At 47.0% G+C, this 17,334-nt stretch overlaps 1 protein-coding gene across 3 annotated transcripts in view; it reads left to right on the forward strand.

Moving 5' to 3' along the window:
• Positions 1 to 13,708, forward strand: part of DISP3 (dispatched RND transporter family member 3) — a 99,856-nt gene extending 86,148 nt beyond the window's left edge. For all 3 annotated transcript variants that reach the window (XM_053400962.1, XM_053400961.1, XM_053400963.1), the window contains exons 15-21: positions 1,774 to 1,949; positions 4,081 to 4,207; positions 7,864 to 8,009; positions 9,212 to 9,371; positions 11,510 to 11,623; positions 11,809 to 11,975; positions 13,237 to 13,708. In XM_053400962.1, the coding sequence (XP_053256937.1) occupies positions 1,774 to 1,949; positions 4,081 to 4,207; positions 7,864 to 8,009; positions 9,212 to 9,371; positions 11,510 to 11,623; positions 11,809 to 11,975; positions 13,237 to 13,599 (1,253 nt within the window). In that variant the 3' untranslated portion in view covers positions 13,600 to 13,708. The remainder of the gene's footprint in view (positions 1 to 1,773; positions 1,950 to 4,080; positions 4,208 to 7,863; positions 8,010 to 9,211; positions 9,372 to 11,509; positions 11,624 to 11,808; positions 11,976 to 13,236) is intronic.
• Positions 13,709 to 17,334: the final 3,626 nt, after the last annotated feature.

Raw genomic sequence — 17,334 nt, forward strand, 5'->3', positions numbered from 1 at the left:
GTGCTCCAAAGGCTTCAGGGACAGCTGCCTGAAGCCTCCGGAAGACAGCGGGAGGTCCCGCTGTGCTCCAGAGCCTTCGGGTTCCTTTTGCTGAAGCGGGGAGAGCAAGACTCTCCTGGCTTCAGCAGAGAGGGAGAGCTGCGCAGCGCCCCTTCAGCCAAGCAGGAGGAAAAATGGAAGGGGCTCCTTTTCTCCTGCCGCTTCGCTGAAGGGACGCTGAGCAGAGAGGGGGAGAATTTTTTTTTCTTGTTCTCCCCCTCTAAAACAAGGTGCGTCCTATGGTCGGGCGGATCCTATAGAGCGAAAAATACGGTAAGTTTGTTCTGGTATAAGCTTTCGTGTGCATGCACACTTCTTCAGATGTACACGAAAGCTTATACCAGAACAAACTTAGTCGGTATATAACAGGGGTAGGCAACCTAAGGCCCATGGGCCACAAGCGGCCCACAGGGGTCGTTTAACCGGCCCCTGAGGCACCCTGAACCAAGCTACCTGCTCGGTGAGTCCCCATGTGCTGTGCTAAACCGGTGCAGTGCGGGGACTTGCTTCCACAGTGCCGGAAATTGCATCTGCGCAGACACAGATGCCAGAAATCACGGCCGCGCGTGTGCAATCCAGCCCATGAAGGGATTTCTGCTGGAGTGAACTGGCCCAGGCGAGGTAAACCTTGCTGACCCCTGGTCTATAAGGTGCCACTGAATAATTCTTATTTATTTATTTATTTTGACTGTGTCACACCAACACGACTACCTACCTGAGCTTAGTTTATGAACAACTTGGATTAAGAACACTGCAAACCCAGAAGTAGGTGTTTTGGTTTGTGAACTTTGCCTTGGAAGCAGAACATGTTTCGCTTCCTGTTGAGTGTGTTCCATTTGTAACTTGAGTCCCCCGCTACCATGGGAAAGCACGTTTTGGTTTAAAAACGCTTTGGTTTAAGAACGGACTTCAGGAACAGATTAAGTTCGTAAACCAAGGTACCACTCTATTAGTTGCTGGAAACTGCAGGGGGGGGGGGTTCTTGTGCTTGGATCCTGCAAACAGGCATCTGGTTGGCCACTGTGAGAACAGGCTATGGGAGACTACCTTTGAAGGTGACCCAGAAATTGCAACTAATCCAGAATGCGGCAGCTAGACTGGTGACTGGGAGTGGCTGCCGAAACCATATAACACCGGTCCTAAAAGACCTACATTGGCTCCCAGTACGTTTCTGAGCACAATTCAAAGTGTTGGTGCTGACCTTGAAAGCCCTAAATGGCCTTGGCCAAGTATACATGAAGGAGCGTCTCCACCCCCATCATTCAGCCCAGACACTGAAGCCCAGCGCTGAGGACCTTCTGGCGGTTCCTTCACTGCAAGAAGCAAAGTTACAGGGAACCAGGCAGAGGGCTTTCTCGGTAGTGGCACCCGCCCTGTGGAACGCCCTCCTGTCAGATGTCAAGGAAATAAAACAACTCTCTGACTTTTAGAAAACATCTGAAGGCAACCCTGTTCAGGGAAGTTTTTAATGTTTGATATTTTATCTTGTTTTTAATATTCTGTTGGGAGCTGCCCAGAGTGGCTGGGGAAACCCAGCCAGATGGTGCAGGGTATAAATAGCAAATAATAATAATAATAATAATGATGATGATGATGATGATGATACTAGACCAGATGGGTCTTTGGTCTGGCAGAAGCTACCTGGCTCTTCATAAGTCCTTAAGTTTAAACTAAGCAAACGATCCTCAACAAGATCCTAATCACATCATTTCTTCTGTACATCTTCTCCTCCAGCCTCCCCTAAAGTCAAGTTATCCGTCACTTCTGGATTCAACCCTTGTGGGAACGCTAGCTGCGGGAAACCAGCAGTACGTCCCCTAGTGGACACGGGAGCCATGGTCTTTGTGGTGTTCGGGATCCTAGGGGTGAACCGCTCCCGGCGCATGGACAACCACGTCATCGGAGACATGGTACACCTGCCTTCTTGCTCAGGGTGGGAGGGTTTGGAGGGATGCAAGACCCTCTCTGCTCTCCCCAGATTAGTTCTCTGCTGCTACAAGGGACCAGGCTAGAACAAGTGAGGTGCAAATGCAGAGGAGAAGACAAACCAGGGCAGGTAGAGATAGTGGGAATCGGAGTCCAATATGCCCGTAGAGCATCTGAAGCTGTCTGGAGACACAGCAGGGGCTGGGAACTGGGAACTGCTGCATGCAAAACAGATACAGTTACAGTGGTACCTCAGGTTAAGAACTTAATTCGTTCCGGAGGTCCGTTCTTAACCTGAAACTGTTCTTAACCTGAAGCACCACTTTAGCTAATGGGGCCTCCCGCTGCTGCCACACCGCCGGAGCCCGATTTCTGTTCTCATCCTGAAGCAAAGTTCTTAACCTGAAGCACTATTTCTGAGTTAGTGGAGTGTGTAACCTGAAGCGTATGTAACCGAAGGTACCACTGTATAAAAGGGGAAACCAGTGAAATTTCTAAAATATTATTAGAAAAGGAGGATCAAGAAGATCGGTTAAAAGAGATGTGGGAAAAGGAGGCAGCAGGGCAAATAGATCAAAGCTGAGGGGAAATAAGGGAGAAACATACGTTGAAAATGTTGTCTATAAGAATAAAAGAAAATTATTATAAATTAATTTGGAGGTGGTATTTAACGCCAGTCAAATAAACAAGGAATATTTGGTGTTATGTTGGAGGGGGTGCCGGGAAACAGGGGATTACATTCACATGTGGTGGGGGTGTAAATATGTACATTTTTTTTATTATTATTATTTTGCATAGGGTGTTTAAGGACTTAACAGAAATCACTGGGTTAAAACTGACCGAAAGTCCAGAGGGTAACATTATTATCAATTTACGATGGGATGTAAGATTCGCAGGCTAGGAAGGCCTTGCTCGCAAGTTTATTGACGGCTGCACAAATTATGATAGCCAGGAAGTGGAAGGGGCAAGCAGAATATAAAACGGAAGAATGGTATAAAGAGGTGTGGGATATAGCTATTCATGATAAATTAACATGTGCCATTAAGGTAAGACGGGGAATATGCAGGAGGAATTATTTTGAGGAGATAGGGAGGGAGTTTGTAGAAGGGGGTCAAACCATCGCAAGAGATGTCGAAATTTTGGGTGGTTGGATAGTTCCAATGGAATGGTCTTGGTGGTGGGGTGCACATTTTGATTCTTATTGTAGCCTTATTGGAGTTCACCGATTGGGTCTGCGTTGCTCCGGGACAGGAGGAAGGAAGTCAAATGACACCGAGGTTGAGTCAAAGAAAGAGTTTATTCTGCTCTCCGGATAGCAGAAGGCACTTGCGTGATCAAGTCCACAGCAAGTCCAAAGAAATGACAAGTTTCATGCAGTATATATATCCTCCAGGCACCCTCTCCCTCCTTCCCATATAAATCCAACCACGTCAGTCTATGTACGCAGGTTGACATCACATATGTTCTTGCTCTGGTATTCTTAACCATAAAAGGAAATTCCTTCCTGTACTTCTGACCATAAAAGGATCTTCCTCTTCCTACTCTTATCTTGGAGGAAGAGGTCGTCACCTCCGAGAACACGCTTTGGCGTTGTTCCGGAATTAGGTCTGTGCGTCTTTTGTGGTCAGCACATAAGATAAGGCACAGATGTGTTTTCTCAGTTCTGCTGGTGCATTCAGGGTCATTCGTGCCGTCACAAACTGATAAAGGAGAGGGCTCTGAGCACAGCAGGGTTTTTGTTTATACATTGACTCAGAGCTCAAGTTAATGGATTTTAGCTAAGGAAAAATAGGGATTTTGGTGCAGTTTCAAACTGCCTGCACAGTCAGTCTTGGGTTTGGGAAACCCATTCCTTCATTATTTATTTATGGTTATTACTTTGTCAAGAAACCCTACAAAAAACCCCAGATTCTCTGCCCCTGAGCTCACCAGCCATTTTGCATGGGATGCTGCCATCGTACCATTTCCCGCACTGCCGGTCCCGTACAGGGCTGAGGGTCAGTCTGGATGACACGCACCCCCCGAGGTGCCCTTTCCATCAGCGTCTCTGTTTTCCCGACTTGATCCCGTTGCCTCATGTGTTTGTCTCTTTCTGTTTGTGTCTCCTTGTGAAAGGGCAGCGTCATCTATGATGACGGCTTCGACCTCTTCAAAGAGATTGGCAACCTGTGCAGGATCTGCAAAGCTATTGCTGGCAACGTGGAGCTGGTCAAGCCAGGAGGAGCCCAGTGCCTGCCCTCGGGTATGTCGACTCCTCTTCCAGTGTTGGGGCCCATCATTTGGAGTAGGGGGGTCTTCGTTATCACAGAGGCATACAGAACCAACAGGAAAGGGGAGGGAGCCAGTGGAAACTACTGGGGTCCGGGGTCCGGATACCTTGCCTATGCTTCTGTCCTTCTCGGTAGTCTCAAGTGAGGATAGCTCAGTCAGTAGAGCAGGAGACTCTTAAACTCAGGGTTGTGGGTTTGAACCCCACATTGAGCAAAAATATTCATGCATTTCAGGGGGTTGGACTAAATTTAGACCCTTGTAAAGTAAAGGTAAAGGTACCCCTGACCATTAGGTCCAGTCGTGGCCGACTCTGGGGTTGCAGCGCTCATCTTGCTTTATTGGCCGAGGGAGCCGGCGTACAGCTTCCGGGTCATGTGGCCAGCATGACTAAACTGCTTCTGGCAAACCAGAGCAGCGCACGGAAACGCCGTTTACCCGGAGCGGTACCTGTTTATCTACTTGCACAGGCGTGCTTTTCAACTGCTAGGTTGGCAGGAGCAGAGACCGAGCAACAGGAGCTCACCCCGTCGTGGGGATTCGAACCGCCGACCTTCTGATTGGCAAGTCCTAGGCTCTGTGGTTTAACCCACAGCGCCACCCGCGTCCCTTAGACCCTTGTGGTCCCTTCCAATTCTGCGATTCTATGATCGTTTGCCCAATTGCTTGTGACATCCATTGTAAAATCGGTGAATTTCAAAGAAAATAATAATGCATACATATCATTTTTATTTCCAAATGTTTAGTCCTATATATATATAATGCTCAGTGCATGCACAGTTCTGAGTAACACCTTGCTAACATGCTACGAACCAGGCATCTCGGAGTATTTCCAACTCCCTGTGCGCTTTGACAGCACAATCGCCACTTACTATGCGCCATCAGATTCGTAGGTTTTCGTAAGCGGAAACACCCTGTGAATCCAACCAAATTGTGTGATACGCACCATGTGGGTTATGAATGAATGAATCTTTCTTTGCGTCAGCCGTCAGCCATAGCAATAAAACAAAAATACGATACACAAAGAATAGAAATAAAAAGTCCATTATGTAAAATACATTTTAGGGTTTTGAATGAATAGTCAAATAGTGGATCCTATTCTGATGGTCGCAATGTGGGTTATATATACATGGATCAGGCTGAAGGGGGCCCATCTTGTCTGGCATCGTGTCCTCATATTGCCCACCCAGGTGTCATTAATGGAAAGCCCACAAGCAAGACCTGAATGCCAAGATTCTCCCATGATAACCACTCAGAAGTGTGGGATGTGAAACACAAGAGCAGTCAAGTACAACATTCCTAGAGTGAACATGTTTACACATGGGGGGGAATGTTTGTCCAGCCAGCAGGTAAACTTCCTGTTTGCTTCTGGGCTGGGACAGACTTCCTCTGCATGTGACTAGAGGTGGGTGTGGCCTCACCTGTGCAGGTAACGACAAAAGTACAGGGCAGGGCAGCCATCTCTCTCTCTTTGACTACATGCATCGAAGAAGCAACATCTGCTTAGCCAAAGATGCTCTCTTGGCTTCCAACCAAGAGAGGACAAAGGGACTGTCTCCTTATGAGATAGTTTCCAGGTGTATATTACTTTTCTAAGAAGTCTGCCTTCTGGGATCTGATTGTGAACAGAATGTGAGTAAACTCTTTTTTATACTTTTATAGAAGACTGTGTCATGTCTTACCTTTATGAGGGAATAAGGGGAAAATACCAGAACAGTTATTATAGAGGCTTTAGCGAGCCTGAGCAAATAGATCCGCTGCAAGTTTAAAAAGGGGAATATTACTCTGCTAAATTGTGGAACTTGTTAACACAAGTTGGAAAAGGATATAGTCAAACAATATATCCTCTCCTGCATCCTTGAACATTCTCACAAGAAGCATTGCTGCCTCCAACAGCCATCGTGACTCGTAGCCTTCAAAAGCCCTCTCCTCCATGAATTTTTACATTCCTCTTCTAGAGCTTTCCAAGTCGGTGGCTATAGCCGCCTCTGGTGGCAGGGAGTTCCATCGTTTAAATATGCTTTGTGTGTAGAATAACTTTTAAGCCAAGGAATGTACAAGCCAAACAATACTCATTTAGTCACAGTCTTAAGCTGGAGTTCAGGAGAAGGTAAAATAAGAACCTAAGAACAGCCTGCTGGATGCAATGAGGTTAAGGGAGTGTTCTTTCATATATGGCGAACCTGTAAAAGGGTAAAAGAGTCTTGGGAAATAATCCATAATGAATTGAAAAAAATGTTTAAAAGTACTTTCCCCAAAAAACCAGAGTCCTTTCTGTTGGGGATAATTCAGACTGAAATTCCCAGTCGTCAGAAAAGGTTATTTATGTATGCCACTACTGTTTTATTAGCCCTAAAATGGAAAACGAATGAGGTCCCAAGAAGAATGGCAACTTAAGCTGATGGAATATGCGCAGCTTGCAGACTTAACATATAGAATAAGAGAAGACGAAGAACACACATTTAGAGAAGACTGGAAAATGTTTCTTGAGTATATGGGGGGAAATTGTGTACACTTGAAAACGTTGGCAGCATTAAGATAAATTCAACAGTGCAAATAAGTTTTTATGGATTTAATAATGGAATACTGAATGGTTTAGTTTATGTAAAATATGCGGGGATTTATGCTATGCAAAATGAACCATGGAAAGGGAAGAAGGGAAGTCACTGATATTTTAAGGATGTTTAAATGAGTGTTCTAAATTGTAAAACAGAAAATTTAATTAAAATGATAAAAAAAGAAAGAAAAGCCTTCTGGATCAGGCCAATGACCCATCTAGTTCCGGCATCCTGTTCTCACAGTGGCCAACCAGATGCCTGTGGGAAACCCACAAGCAGGATTCGAACTCAAGAGCAACTCTCCACTCCTGCAGTTTCCAGGAACTGGTATTTACTTCCTCCAGTGTTCAAGTTAGAACACAGCCAAACAGGGTTAGTGTAGTCTTATTAGACTTTACCGATTGGTGGGCTCTGCGTTGCTCCCAGATGAAAGGAAGGAAGTCAAGTGACACTGAGGGTTGGTTCAGAGAAAGAGTTCTTTATTTCTGCTCTCCAGAACAGCAGAAAGGCACCTGCGTGGTCAGTCCACAGCAAGTCCAAAGAAATGAGAAATTTCATGCAGTATATATATCCTCCAGGCACCCTCTCCCCCTTCCCCAGGAATCCAACCACGTCAGCTTGTACACGCAGGTTGACATCACAGATGTTCCTGCTCCAGCACTCTTAATCATAAAAGGGTATTCCTTCCTATACTTCTGACCATAAAGGGATATTCCTTCCTGTACTTCTGACCATAAAAGGATCTTCCTGTTTCTACTCTTGGAGCAAGAGGTCACCATCTCCAAGAACACCCTCTGGCGCTGTTCCCAGACTAGGTCTGTGCGTCTTTGTGGTCAGGATATAAGATAAGGCACAGACGTGTCTTCCCTGTTCTACTGGTACAGTCAAGGCCATCCTTGCCATCACAAACTGATAAAGGAGAGGGCTCTGAGCACTTGTCTATACAGCCGGGTTTTTGTTTATACATTGACTCAGAGCTCAGGTTAATGGATTTTAGCCTTACCATGATAGTTATGTATTCTGGGTTGCACAAAAAGGAACCGTACATCTATCTATCCCCCTGTCTTTCTAGGATATAGTATCTCCACTGTCCTTCAGATGCTGCACCCAGAATGCAAGAATCTTCCCGAGCCAAACCTCCTTCCTGGACAGCTCTCCCACGGGGCAGTGGGGGTGAAGGAAGGCAAAGTCCTGTGGATCTCCATGGCCTTCGAGTCGGTGAGGACGCCCCACCCGAATTCTGTCACCCCCATTGCAGCTGCTTTGGATTTTGAGTCAGCTGAGCTATATACTCAGAGTAGACTCCTTGAAATAAATGGACCTGAATTCACCCTGTCTGTGAACTTCAGCTGGGTCTACTCTGAGCAGGACAAGCACTGATGACCAACCTTCTGTTCTTTTGTGTTCTCCTTTGTGTGTGTTATTGTCATTGAAATTCTACTCAATATCAAGCCAGAGGAGAATTCCAATGTATAGTTAGCCAAGTAAAAACTTAAAACACGTTGCAGGATTCCCCCAAAATAGACCAGAGGCAATTGTATTTCAGCCAGCAGAGCTTTGTGCTACAGAAGGCAAATGAGCATAATGGTCACAAATCCAATACATTCAGGATTGAATAGGTCCATAAGAAATCCAGTTAGAGCAGGCTTAAACTTACAATAACTTATAATAAGTGTAAACCTTAACACTAAGTATGCTATGTACAGATCACCACATCAGAAGGAAGAGAGATAGAAAGAGAAAGTGAAACCCAGGCTCCTCCTGGCCTTACTTTTATAGTCAGCATGACTTTGACAGAAGAGATAAGAGAATCAGTTTAAGGCAGCTATAACCAGTCTCTCTAAATAACCCAAACATCAGGAACCTTTCAGAACTGTCTTGAATTAGGTCGAATAGGAAAGATCTCTACACATCAGATCAATACTTTCTGCACGAAGAAAGTTATCCCCAACCGCTTCATCTTTTGAGTTCTACAAGTAAAGTTTCTAGCCCTCATTGGGTATGGGAGACATAGTCAGCAGGTGCCTTGAAGAAAGAAAAGGAAGGAAGGAAGACTATATGAATAGCACAAAATATGTGAGTAACAAGAAACCCCTCCACCACCATTGCAGATACAATCACCAACAGTGCATGCGTCTTAAGCCAAACATCTAAGCCCCTCAGATGTCCAAATAGATCCCCACAGGAAACTGGCATCTATTAGGAAGGAGTTCACTGATGCAAAATTGATGCAACTTCAGACCAAAAAGAATATTTCGCAGGCTCACAGCATGTACCTCAGCGGGGCGTCCTGAGCATCACTGGACAGTGACTTCTATAAAAACGTTGTCCAGTATATTTGAAATGTTGATTTCTGCTGGATCGATCTCAGTTCAGAGTCTAACAAGGCTGAAGGGGGAACCTCTTTCTGTCTCTCCCAGACAACCTACAAAGGGAAGTCGTCCTTTCAAACCTACTCTGACTATCTCAAGTGGGAAACTTTCCTCCAGGATCAGCTCCAGCAGTTCCCCGAAGGCTCAGCTCTACGTCGGGGCTTCCAGACCTGTGAGCACTGGAAACAGATTTTCATGGAGATCATAGGTAAGTGGCTTTTTTTGCCTACGTCTCCTGTTCAAGGAGCCACTTGGAGAACTAGGGATGGCTGTGAATGGGGTCAATGGCAGCAAATTGGCAGCATCCATTCGCTGCAGACACTGTGAATCGAGAGTGATTTGCATGTCCCAGTACGTTTCCGAGCACAATTCAAAGTGTTGGTGCTGGCCTTTAAAGCCCTAAATGGCCTCGGTCCAGTATACCTGAAGGAGCGTCTCCACCTCCATTTTTCTGCCCGGACACTGAGGTCCAGCACCGGGAGCCTTCTGGCGGTTCCCTCCCTGCGAGAAGCCAAGTTACAGGGAACCAGGCAGAGGGCCTTCTCGGTAGTGGCACCCTCCCTGTGGAACGCCCTCCCATCAGATGTCAAAGAGAACAACAACTACCTGACATTTAGAAGACATCTGAAGGCAGCCCTGTTTAGGGAAGCTTTTAATGTTTAATAGATTATTGTATTTTACTGTTTTGTTGGAAGCCGCCCAGAGTGGCTGGGGAAACCCAGTCAGATGGGCGGGGTATAAATAAATAAATAAATAAATAAATAAATAAATAAATAAATATAAATAATAATTTATTACTTTGCTCCACCCACGTATTATTCTCCCAAAACAGGCTAGGCCCAAGGCTGCCCTGTTAAGTGAGGATTTGAACCCGTCTCTCCGTGGACCTAGTCCAACTTCTACACTAGAGAGCCAGTGTCAGGCTAGGACCAGGGAGAGACCAGGGTTCAAATCCCCACTCAGCCCTGACGCTCACTTGGGTCACTGCCTCTCAGCCTGGCCTACCTCACAGGGCTGTTGTAGGAATAAACTGGAGATTGTAGAAAACCAGCTTGAAAACATTGGCAGCATTAAGATAAATTTGACAGTGTAAACAAGTTTTGATGGATGTTTTATCGTGTTTTTAATATTCTGTTGGGAGCCACCCAGAGTGGCTGGGGAGATCCGGCCAGATGGGCGGGATATAAGGAATTAATTTTTGTTGTTTTGTTGTTGTTGTTGTTACTGAAATACTGAATGGTTTAGTTTATGTAAAATATGCAGGGATTTATGATATACAAAATGAACCATGGAAAGAGAAGAAGGGAAGTCATTGATATTTTAAGGTTGTCTAAAGGAATATTCTAAAATGTAAAACGGAAAATTTAATAAAAATTATATATAAAAAAGAGATTGTGGGAAACCGCATACTCCACCTTGAGCTCCTTGGAGAAATGGTGGGATAGAAATGCAAATGTATTTCTCATTGCTGCGGCAGCTGTGAATTATTCCTCTCCTTCCATCCCAGGATGGCTTGGTAGCATCTATTGACTGCGTGGGGTATCTACGTATTTCAAAACAATTGTTCTCAAAGCACGTTGCAACGAAATGAAAAATCAAGCAATAAAATTACGGCAGTGGCAAGAAAGCGTCATTTAAGAGAGGGAAAGATGCAGGTGTCCACCAGTGGCTCCCCCAAATTGTGCACCCCAGTTGTGGAGCTGTTAAGAGACCTGGTGAGCAACAACCTTTGACATATCCAGGGGTCAGTTGCCAAGTCAGACTGATTCCAGTTCGGAATGGTTCTCCATTGCCAAAGGGTCGAACATAGGCTATCATAGAATTGTGGAGTAGGAAGGGGTGCCGAGGGTCATCTAGTCCAACCCCCTAAAATGCAGGAATATGCAGGAATGGCAAAAAAAACCAAAATACCTTCTCATGGCCCACCACAAAATCCTTTTAGCGGGAGATTGGATGTGGGACCTTCTGCATGCAAGAAGCTGTTCCCCCAAAGATCCAAGGCCTTTGCCTTAATGAACAGGAAGCAGCTGCCCTATACTGAGTCCAACCATTGATCCATCTAGTTCAATGTTGTCAGCACTGACTGGCAGCAGCTCTCTAGGAGATTTCCATTCCTGCCTTTGAGGTGCCTCTGGGGGCTGAGCCTGGAACCTTCTCCAAAGAAGGCAGCCCTGTTTAGGGAAGCTTTTAATGTTTAACAGACCGGTGTATTTTAATACTTTATTGGAAGCCACCCAGAGTGGCTGGGGAAACCCAGCCAGATGGGTGGGGTATAAATAATAAATTATTATTATTATTATTATTATTATTATTATTATTATTATTATTATTATTATTATTTTCCAGGTGTGCAGAGTGCCCTGTATGGTCTCATCCTCTCGCTCGTGATTTGTGTCGCCGCTGTTGCGATCTTTACCACGCACGTCCTCCTCCTGCTTTCTGTGCTGCTCACCATTTTAGGTAGGTACCTCGTTGTGATTTTGAAACTTTGGATTCCTGAGAATGCGGGAACCTGCCTGATTGGACTATCTTTCCATTTGACCCAGTATTGTCTGCTCTGACTGGCAGCAGCTCTCCAGCTAGACCTCCCAATGTTAATAGTAAACTTTCATTTCATTACCTCTGTGTGTGTGTCCTCCCTGCAGGGGTCGTATGCTTAGTAGTGACCATCATGTATTTGTCCGGCTGGGAAATGGGCGCAGTGGAGGCCATCTCCCTCTCCATCCTCGTCGGCTCCTCTGTGGACTATTGCGTCCATCTTGTGGAAGGGTTCCTTCTGGCAGGAGAGAACCTACCGCTTCACCTGGCGGAGGTAGGACAGCCGTCGATTTTATTTTAAAAAAATACTTTTTCTTGATTTGATGACAACAAATGGTGCAAGTCTCAGGACTATAGATTACTCCAACATGCTCTGTGTGGGGCTTCCCAGAAGCTGCAGTTGGTGCAAAATGCTGAAGGAGTGAGACCCTCTTGCCCTGGTTCACTACTGGGACAAATTCAAAGTTTGGCTATTAGTATAAGGTAAAGGTAAAGGGTCCCCTGACCATTAGGTCCAGTCGTGGCCGACTCCGGGGTTGCGGCGCTCATCTCGCTTTATTGGCCGAGGGAGCCGGCATACAGCTTCCAGGTCATGTGGCCAGCATGACTAAGCTGCTTCTGGCGAACCAGAGCAGCGCACGGAAACACCGTTTACCTTCCCGCCGGAGCGGTACCTATTTATCTACTTGCACTTTGACGTGCTTTCGAACTGCTAGGTTTAAAATGGAGCTTTAAACTTTGGAACTCCCTGCCCCTTGATACACAAGCAGGTACCTGCTCTAAAAAGGGTTATCGTTTGGACAAACCTATCCAGATGTTTAGCTGGGACTACTGCAATGCGCTCTACGTGGGGCTACCTTTGAAGGTGACCTAGAAACTACAACTAATACAGAATGCGGCAACTAGAGTGGTGACTGGAAGCAGCTGCCGAGACCACATAACACTGGTCCTCAAAGACCTCCTTTGGCTCCCAGTACATTTCCGAGCACAATTCAAAGTGTTGGTGCTGACCTTTAAAGCCCTAAACGGCCTCGGTCCTGTATACCCGAAGGAGCGTCTCCACCCCCATTGTTCTGCCCGGACACTGAGGTCCAGTGCCAAGGGCCTTCTGGTGGTTCCCTCCCTGCGAGAAGCAATGTTACAGGGAAGCAGGCAGAGGGCCTTCTCGGTAGTGCCGCCTGCCCTGTGGAATGTCCTCCCATCAGATGTCAAGGAAACAAACAACTATCTGACTTTTAGAAGACATCTGAAGGCAGCCCTGTTTAGGGAAGTTTTTAATATTTGATGTTTTATCGTGTTTTTAGTATTCTGTTGGGAGCTGCCCAAAATGGGGAAACCCAGCCAGATGGGTGGGGTATAAATAAGAAATTGCTGTTGTTGTTGTCATCGTCGTAGTTGCAATTTGATGGCAAGTTTAAATCTGGCTTTGGTCTGCTGTTGTTTTAGCTTTAGGGCATGCCCCAGCTCAATGTTGACACTTTTATCTTCTTTTGTAACACACTTCTCTCCCCCCCTCCCATGTTTCCTCCTTTCAGGACCCCAACTCTAGCCGCCAGTGGAGGACAATCGAGGCGGTCAGCCACGTGGGCGTAGCTATCGTTTCCAGTGCCATCACCACCGTCATGGCCACTGTCCCCCTCTTCTTCTGCATCATCGCCCCCTTTGCCAAGTTCGGCAAGATTGTGGCCCTCAACACGGGGGTCTCCATCGTCTACACGCTGACTGTGAGCACCGCCCTGCTGAGCATCATGGGCCCCCCCTCTTTCACCCGCAGCCGGACTTCCTTCCTGAAGGCCCTGGCAGGGGTGCTGGTGGCCGTTGGGGTGGGGCTGTGCCTTTGCCTGGTGCTGCTCAGAAGCGGATTCAAAATCCCCCTGCCCAATGGGACAGTCCTATAGTTCCATGTTTCCCCAATGGCCTCTTTGTATATCATTTCTTCTTCTTCTCCCCCCAAACTGGATTTTCCCGCAGGAGTCCTTCAAGATGTCCAGGGATGCTTTCAATTACAGTCCTCACTTGCCGCTTCCAGGATGTCTCTTGTGCCCCCAAGAGTCTTGCTCTTACTGGGGGTTAAGGGTGCGGGGATGGCGGGCAGAACCCGGGTTCAAATTTCTCCAACCCTGCAGGACTCCGACTCCCATCAGCACCAGCGATGGCATCCCTGACAGCCAGGGCTGATGGGGGTTTGCTTCGAATTGTGGCATTTGTGCCCCACCTTTTGTCCAAGAAGCTCAGGGCAGCATACACAGTTCTCCTCCTTTTCATTTAATCATTTAATCTTCACAATGACCCTGCGAGGTAGGTAGGTTAGGCCAAGAGGGAGCAACTGGCCCAAGGCCACCCAGTGAGCTTCATAGCCGAGGAGTTGGGGGAGACAACCACAAATTTCATTTTATAATGTATATAAAACAGAGAGAGCAGCTGCAACAACAGATGGGAATCAAAGGACGAAAAGCGAAACTATGAAACAAACACGTAGGATGAGTACAGTTGTACAAGGGTTAAAATAACAACTCCAAATAAAGTGGTACCTCGGGTTACAGACGCTTCAGGTTACAGACTCCGCTAACCCAGAAACAGTACCTCAGGTTAAGAACTTTGCTTCAGGATGAGAACAGAAATCGTGCGGCGGTGGCGTGGCAGCAGCAGGAGGCCCCGTTAGCTAAAATGGTACCTCAGGTTAAGAACGGACCTCCAGAACAAATTAAGTTATTAACCCGAAGTACCACTGTATTCAGATAATCAGCATTATCTGATTATCAAGTCCAATTCTGGGTTTGCCAGGCTTGGGAAGAGGGTTGCCTTGAAAAGGATGGTTCTGTTGTATGGCGGAGTGGAACTTGAACCCAGGTCTCCCAGGTCTTAGTCCGACACTCTAACCACTTCACCACTCTCGTCTGATGGCATATTGAGGTTGGGGAAGGATGGCTAGGAGTGTAAGGTTCAGCTCTCCCCTCTGACCTGCCAGAGTTACAAAAGGAAGGTGATCTGAAGCCCTGGCTCAGCCTTCCCCAAGTTAGCACCCTCCAGATTTTGGGGACTCACAACTCCTATCAGCCCCGACCATTGGACCAAGCCATCGTTGGAACTGATGGAATTCGGAGTCCAGGAACAGCCGCAGGGTACAAGATTGGAGGAGGCTGCTCTGGGTCTTGCCTGTCATCACCAAACCCTTGATAGCAGAGTCAGTAGACCATGGGACTCTTAATCCCAGGGTTGTGGGTTCGAGGTCCACATTTGGGTGAAAGATTCCTGCATCACAGGGGGTTGGGCTAGATGACCCTCACGCCCCCTTCCAGCACTACGCTTCTATGATTATGTCTAAGGGCAGGACTCTGAGTACACAAATGACACCCAGGAAATGGCGAGCGAGGGCCATGAAATTGCAACTCCCAGCAGCCACCTCTTGTAGTCTGAAACATCTGAAGGCCACCAAGCCTGTCCTATCCTGTGACAGACCCCAGCAGGATAGGTCTTCCCCCATGGATATGGGGGTCGGAGAGGCAGGGGATGGAATGGTGCCGATCCCTTTTCCTGTGGGGTTTAGGGGACGGGGTCTCCTTTTCCAGCTCTGAACCAGTTTTGTACTCCAGCCCGACTTGCTGGATTTCTGTGTCTAGTTTTATAAGAATATTTTTTTGTATGTCCGGAAGAAAATCGACTCCACTTTCCTCTCCTTGCTCTCCCCCTGCCCCCAAATTTGAGCTGCGCTTTACCTGCTCTTACCTTTGCTCTGAACCTGCTTGTGTTTTAATTTTATCAGGAAGGATGTGGGAGAGTCGTACGCGGTGTCTGGTGGTTGGAGAATTGCCAGTTTGGGGGTGCCCATGGCCACATCCACACCATGCTGGCCACATCTATAAACAGCAATGGTTTCCCCCAAAGAATCCTGGGAGCTGTAGTTTTTTTAAAAAGGGGTCTCAGAGTTGTTAGGAAGATCCCATGATTCCCCTCCCAGACCTAGAGTTCCCAAAGTTCGTTGGGACAAGAGATCCCTTGTTAAACTAAGGTTACCAGATTTTTTTCAATGAATCTGGGGACACTTTTCAGTTTCAATGGATTTTGTATGGGGACTGATTTGTAAATCCGTCTGGGAAACGGGGACATCTGGTAACCTTATGCTAAACCGCTGTAAGAACAATAGAACTGGGGTCTCTTAACGACTCAGCACCCGGTACAAACTACAGTTCCCAGGATTCTCTGTAGGAAGCAGTCCTGACTGACTAAAGTGGAGTCATAGTGTGAATGTGGCCATGGTTGAAGGAAGATGTGCATAGTTTCTTATTTTTGCTGCCTCTGGTTCCCCTCAGGCACACAGCAGAGGCTGGCCCATTAGGGCAAAAGGGGCTGTGCCCTGCCCATCTCAATCTGCCCTTATCCAGTCTCAGTTTGTCTGCCACCCAGTCCAGGCGGTGGCCCTGCCAGCTTCAGACCCAGAGCTGCCCTTTGTAGACCCCAGCAGAGGGCAGAGGATGGGGGCATACCTGGAATGAATTGGTTCTGCCTCTCATTGGCTCTGTCTCGGCCAGTCTCTGGCTCTGCCTACTGTTGGTGCCAGTCTCAATGGGCACCAGCTGCCAATGCACACCCTTCACAAAATCCTCATGATGTGAAAACCTGGAAGCTAGGCTCTGCATTTCCAAGCCCATGGAGACAGAAGCTGAGGTTGAATATGGACCCCAGTTGGCTGTTGGCTGTCTCTGGCTCACATGGGATCTACTTGTGCATTCCCTCCCTCCCACCCCAGAGTTTCTAGTCCTCATGATATATTCAAGCCATAGGTAGTCATTACCAACGTGAGAACCTCCTAGGTTGGTGGTATAAATGTAATGTAGGTCAAAAAGATAAAGGACCCCTGGACGCTTAAGTCCAGTCAAAGGTAACTATGGAGTTGTGGCACTCATCTCGCTTTCAGGCCGAGGGAGCCGGCGTTTGTCAACAGACAGCTTTCCGGTTTATGTGACCAGCAGGACTAAACCGCTTCTGGTGCAACGGAACACCGTGACAGAAGCCAGAGCACACAGAAATGCTGTTTACCTCCCCGCCACAGCGATACCTATTTATCTACTTGCACTGGTGTGCTTTTGAACTGCTCGGTTGGCAGGAACTGGGACAGAGCAATGAGAGCTCACCCCATCACGGGGATTCAAACCGTCGACTTTCTGATCGGCAAGTCCAAGAGGCTCGGTGGGTTAGACCACAGCGCCACCCACGTCCCAGATGTAATATATAAATATTACAAACCGGAGGCAGGGGTAGGATCTTTGGAGCACAATCGAGCATTGAGTGCAAAGCACTCTTACATTTTGACATTTTTACTTCTGGGGGGATAGAATCCATTAGTTTGGGTGGAGGTTGGTGGTGGGAGACAGAGCTCAGAAACAAGCGAAGAATCAGAGAAAGCCATACTTTCTCTGGGACGGCTATATTTGTCCAACCTGAATGGGAAACTTTTTAAACTCTTACTGTGGAAGACAGTCAGGAGCCAGCCAGAGTGGGGAGAAGTATTCTGGTACCCTGCATATGATCCCACCTGTTTGGTCACCCATACATTTCCCAATTCATAGGCTCATAGAGTTGGTCTCTCCCAGGTCTGACACTCTTAACCACATGGACTCCTTTCCCATTAGCTT

This window comes from Podarcis raffonei, chromosome 8, assembly GCF_027172205.1.
Source record: "Podarcis raffonei isolate rPodRaf1 chromosome 8, rPodRaf1.pri, whole genome shotgun sequence".
In the NCBI taxonomy this organism is placed as follows: domain Eukaryota; kingdom Metazoa; phylum Chordata; class Lepidosauria; order Squamata; family Lacertidae; genus Podarcis; species Podarcis raffonei.